The following is a 6000-nucleotide window of genomic DNA, read 5'->3' on the forward strand; positions in this document are numbered from 1 at the left end:
TTCTTTTTGCCCACCCATCAGGGCAGAATAAATAATCTCTCACCAAAACCTGAGAGAAAAGCTGCCCACGCTGTGTGCATCCAAAACTGGCAGTTCTATAAGGCTGGGGAGGCCAGAATACATATCTGGGGCTAGGAAGCCAAAAATAAAGTATTAGCTTGAGATGAAATTCAAATATCAGAACCAGAAGGGACCATCTGACTACACAGAACCACTTTTAGTGCCTGACCAAATCCCACCCTAGCCCTGTCTGGCAGGTCACCAATCACGCTACCTCCTGTTACACTCCAGGCACCAGCCCTGGGTCTATCCCTGATCTGGCTATTGTGGCAGAACCTGTGCCAATTCATAAAAGCATGGTGGTCCCAGTGTCAGCTAGACCCTCATGGTTCTGTTCTGAGAATGTGGGGTTCTAAGCTAATTTATCAAACTGAATCATTTCACAAGTGACACTCAAAATTGCTTCAAATGGAAATGAGAAAACTCTGAAAACTTCAGCTCTGATCAGAGATGACTTCCGCCATTCCCCTGCCCCAGGGCAAATGCTCAATGAACACACACACACACACACACACACAAACAATTTCCTTCTCTCCCTGCCAATCTCTGAACCCCATGACCAGCATTCACAGAGAACTTGATAAAAATCGAAAACTGAAAAAAAAAAAAGGCATCCAGAATGAACTAACTGCTTTCTCAGTATATGAACCAAGGAACTGAAGACAAAGTCTTATCCAATTCATCCAGCAAATATTAATTGAGTCCATTTATTGAGTACCTACTGAGTACACATCTCCCTTTCACCAAGATAATGGCCCTGGCACCAGAAATCAGCTAGGCTGTTAGTACAAGTCTGCTCTCTGTCTCTCCCCGGAAGTTCTCTGCCCACTTCGAGGGCTTCTCTTGACCTGGAAGAATCTTCCTTCCAGAATTCTCTTACATAACCACATCACCTTGCCCATTCCAGTTTCATCTGCTGGCTGACCTAGTTCCAGCTTACTATGAAGTGGTAACAATCCGTCCTGATCCTGTCCACCATGTATACATACCCAGGCCATGTGACTGCTTGGAAACCTCCCTCCCCCATCCTTTAAGGGAAGGAGCCCTCAGTTTTCTAAGAGGAAAAGAACTTAAGAATGTGTTGACACATCCCAGATCCCATTTTCATCCTTTCAAAATGCAGTATTATTTTCTCTCTAATATCACAGTAACTTATGACTGGAGAATTTAACCCAAATTTTCTTAATATTTTGATCTAAGAGCTTGAATAAACTTTGAAATGGAAATCATTTCCATGTTTGCCTCTATAGGAACCAAACATGCTTTTTATTTTTAAATATATTTTTACTGATTTCAGATAGGAAGGGAGAGGGAGAGTTAGAAACATCAATGATGAGAGAGAATCATTGGTTGGCTGCCTCCTGCATACCCCACACTGGGGATAGAACCCAAAACCCCGGCATTTGCCCAGACCAGGAATCAAACCATGACCTCCTGGTTCATAGTTTGACGCTCAACCACTGAGCCACACTGGCCTACCCAACCATTCTTATATCTGGTATTTTGCCGGGAGCCGGTCTATGCTTGCTGTTTCAAGGGACATGGCATATATGGCATACTGTTCTTAATATGTTTGCTCACCTTCTTGGCACTATGTGTTTTAACCAAGGTCACCTCTCTGAGAAAGGTTGTTTCCCCAGGTAGGGATTTTCCCCTGAAGTTAGGGAGGGAATAAAACCTCTTAACTAAGTGCCAGGCGGGTAATTAATCACTTTAACTACGAACAATCATGCTTAAGCTACATAATCTTTACTCCCTGGAATGGAGATAAGAAACGCCCTAACCTTTGGAATAGAGATTGATAGGATTGGAATCAACTGGTATAAATACAGATGTAACAAGACAGAACTTAGAAGACAGAACCTACACAGAACCTAGAGACAGAAGAACTTCACTGGAGAGAACATGGCAAAAGATCCTGGACAGAAACTGGCCACAGAACCTAGAGACAGAACCTAGCGAGAGAACCTGGCTACAGAACCTGGCTAGAACATGGCAAGAGAACCTGACTAGAACCTGGTGACTGAACCTGGCTGGAGAACCTGGAGAACCTGGCTGGAGAACCTAGCAAGAGAACATGGACACAGAACCTGGCTGGAGATCCTAACCAGAACTTCGCTGGAGATCCTGAACAGAACTTGGCTGGAGATCCTGGCTAGAGATCCTGGCTAGGCTGCTGATCAACTGAATGCTGTCTCCGTGTCATTCCTTCTTCGCCGACTCCGTCTACACCTTTGGGGACCCCTGGACCTGCTGGGGTTGGACCCCAGCAGTATTTGTTCTCCTCAAACTGTATATGAATACATCCTCTACCACCCCACAGGCATGGAACAGCGTACCAGGAGGAAGATGAGAGTGCCAGGAGGGAAACAAAGCCTCCAGATGAACCAGTGCACCTTTCCAGAAAGACAATTTGCCCTTGGAAGAAAGCATGTTTTATATTAAAAGCAGCTCCACTACATTATGGAGTAAAATGACCAAATACATAATTATTTTAAAAAGAGAACTCAAGACTTCAAAGAAAGTTCCTGCTTGCAGAAGTCTGTCAAGCTATGTCTACAATAGATGGAGCTTCCTGCAAATAATTATCTTGCCTTTAAAGGGTCTTTGAGAAAATTTTTGAAAAATGTTTCACCCACACTATGAACTTCTTGAGGGTATGAACTACAGCTTGTCCTTCTCTTTGTCTGCGGGGACCTAGGACAGGACCTAAGAGAGTATCCAGCCCAAAACAGACACTCAGTAATGTTTGCAGAATTTATCTGGCTGAAATAATGGCAATGGCATTATCAATAACAAAAGATTTTTATCACAATTGGATGAGAGGAAGGGAAGGAGAACAGCTGTATGAGGAAGTGGAATAGAAGCAATCCAATTTACCAAAACAGTTATGGCTGCCATGGTAACAATCAGATGAAGCAGCTCTGTTCAGTTCTTTTCCACTTAAACAAGTACAGGAAGGTAAATATTGTACTTGTTTATCTCCCATAGAAGGGGGTGGGGCTTAGGACACGAGTCTACCAGGTGACACTGGTAGCCATTAAATGTAATAACCTTTGAAGAGTTTGAAACATATTATAATGATAATATCATCAATACTAATAAGTTCCGGTTTGTACACTGATCCTAGGAAGCTCGTTTTAATTACTTAAGGGTTAAGCGTCAAACAACTGCTGCTGAGACCTGACAACTGTGAAAAGTAGATTCATATGTGTGTGTACATATATACATAAAAATGACATGATGTGAACTCACTCTTCCTTATTCCTAAAAGTGTTACCATTTTAATTCACCGGCCCTAAACCAAGTGACAAAGTGAAAGATGATTCAAAGAGCAGAGTGTATAGCAATGTTTAAATTTCCTACTTCCCTGGTGGAGACACTGCATTTTAATTCATTTGTAAATACTAGAAAAGATGAGTATCACACCCTCTTTCTCCACACAATCCTTCTTATCCTGCAGTGAGTCATTCTCCATCCCGTGTTCCCTGTACTTTCCAAACTGCAGAGACTATTTGGGAGAAGGCGGAAGTGAGGACTCCTTGCCCCTAATCTATGAATAGGTGAGCCCATCTCACTGCTGCCTGTCTGTCAGGGAACTTTCCTTTTCTGAGTCTTATGTCTCAGATATGTGAACCGCCAATTAACACGAGGTATTTCAGATTTTCTTAATGATGGTAGCCAGAGCTCCATAAAATTTCAACTGAAATCTAAGCAGAAAGCAAAAAAACCATGTTACAACATTCACATGTTTGTAGTGCCTGAGGAAGACGTGATAGCAGCTGCCAGAGACACACCGTGACACCAGGCAGAGACAGAGCAAATGAATCCCAAACCAAAAAACACCTGCGGTGGGACCTCCCTGCCCTGAACCAGCAGGCATCCCCTTTCCTGCTAAGAATTAAGTTAGTAACTTTATATTATGTTATTTCTGTTGGAATCAGTCATAGGAGTAGAGAATTTATTGTATAATCTTATCATTTTATTCTGTTGTATATAAAGACAGTTTTTCAATTCACAACATCTGGGATCAAATCCCTGCGCTTTTATTTAAACTGTGCAAGTCCCTTGACATTTTATAGGCATACATTTCTGGGTCTAAGTTTCTTCATCCGTGGGAAAAAAGAAAGTCTACCCCGTCCCCAAGGTTATTCTGAAATTTAAACAGATGAACTCTATAAAATACCTATATGTGTCCAGCAATACAGATGCCCAATAAGGTATCTTTTTCTATTTAGTAGTAGGAAAACAACACAGGCAAAAACTGCTATAGCGAAGACCAAATTGGCCACGGGCCCGGGTCACCACCGCCCCCAGCTCCCGGAAGTCCTCCAGCAGATGACATAACCAGGTGGCACGGAGGAGCCCGCGCTCCTCGCCCATGTCCTGGAAGAATCTCTGGACACAGGAGTTCACCGTGGCCCCTGTAACTAACCAACCACCTTTTGCAGGGCTCAGAAGTGGGCATTTGAAACTTGCTCCTCCACACCCTTATTCTGAACGCATGCCCTTTCCTGAACTCTCAGGGGACCGCGGTCTCGGAAAAGTTAGTGAATGGAGAAAAGCAACTCACCAAGAAGAGAGGGTTCAGTGAGTCTGCACAGAAACACCATTTGTACCGCCCGCCTTCCAACCCAGACACGCACCTGGGGATGAACTTGGCCTCCTCCCCGAGTCGCGCCTGGAAGTCCCGCCAGGCGGGGCCAGGGCCAGCCGAGCCCCGAGGGGCCGCCAGCACCTCCGCGGCCGCGTCCTGGTCGTCCTCGTCCTCCTCACTGTCCCCGGAGTCGGACCCAGCCTGGGACTCGGGCGGAGCGGGCCCCGGCCGCAGCCCGCAGCCCCGGCGCCGGCCCCCGCGGCGGGCCCCGCGGAAGCCGCGCGCGAACTCCTGGAATGTGATGGCGCCGTCGCGGTCCGAGTCCAGCCGCTGGAACACGGCCTCGGCGTCGGCCGGCCGCACGCGCAGCTCCGCGCACAGCGCGCTGAACTCGTCGCGCTCCAGGCGCCCCGAGCGGTTCGCGTCGCAGGCGGCGAAGACGGCGCGCAGCCGGGCCAGCAGCTCCTCCGGGTCCCCTTCCGCCTCCATCCCGCCCGACGGGGCGGCCTCGGGAGCTCCGGGACGGATCGGGACGGGACGCGACGGGCGTCCTGCGCGCCCTGGTTGCGGCGAAAGCGGGAAGTCCGGGGCCACCCGCCGCCGCCGGGAGTCGTGCCGAGCTGGGCTGGTCCGGCGGGTTCTGCCACCTGCAGAACGTCCGGGCGGCGCGAAGCTCTAGGCGGGCGAGGTCGGCGCGCTCCCACACGGGCCCAGGTCCCGCGCACGGAGCCCTGCTGGCCCGCTGCCGGCCCACAAGCCCGGCAAGTGCGCTCCTGGCTGCGCGCACCACGCGGGGAGCCCGCCAGAGACTGAGATCCAGGCACGAGGCACCTGCCACTTTCCTGGCGGGACCGGCCCCGCCCAGCCCAGCCCGAGAGGAGGAGCGCCGGCGCTGGTTCCCACGCCTCCGGGAGCCTGGCGGTGCTTTCCGTATGCGGATCTGGCAAGAGCATGGATTTGGGGCTGTTGAAATTGGGGACCCAGGTGGAACTGGGGGTGCGGCAGGAGCGTTACCAGGCCCTTGGAGGTAAACTCTTGCTGGAGTGAAACCAAGAACTAAGCTCCCCCACAGGTATGTTACTGGCATGACTTTAGGAAGAGACTAACTGGACAGAAAGGGAAAAGGAAGGTAGGGTTAGGGTTCCAGATGATTGTTATGTGCATTTTATTCTCTTCTAATTCTGGAAAATTGGTAAACTTCTGTATATGCATATTTTCTTACAACCAAGGTGTGCGATTGACCAGAAGACCCCATTCTCTGATTTTCCCGGCTCTCCTTAACACATGTCCATCCAACATTAAAGTCCAACTAGTTAATACGCAGTAGAAATCATATAGATCTT

At 48.4% G+C, this 6000-nt stretch overlaps 1 protein-coding gene across 2 annotated transcripts in view; it reads right to left on the bottom strand.

Annotated features, from left to right (window-relative positions):
• The window catches only part of RASEF (RAS and EF-hand domain containing), a 58708-nt gene extending 53238 nt beyond the window's left edge, over positions 1-5470 (bottom strand). For both annotated transcript variants that reach the window (XM_059657010.1, XM_059657009.1), the window contains exon 1: positions 4707-5470. In XM_059657010.1, coding sequence (XP_059512993.1) covers positions 4707-5146 — 440 coding nt within the window. In that variant the 5' untranslated portion in view covers positions 5147-5470. The remainder of the gene's footprint in view (positions 1-4706) is intronic.
• Between the last annotated feature and the right edge of the window lie 530 nt (positions 5471-6000).

Source organism: Myotis daubentonii, chromosome 11 (assembly GCF_963259705.1).
Source record: "Myotis daubentonii chromosome 11, mMyoDau2.1, whole genome shotgun sequence".
NCBI classification, from domain to species: Eukaryota; Metazoa; Chordata; class Mammalia; order Chiroptera; family Vespertilionidae; genus Myotis; species Myotis daubentonii.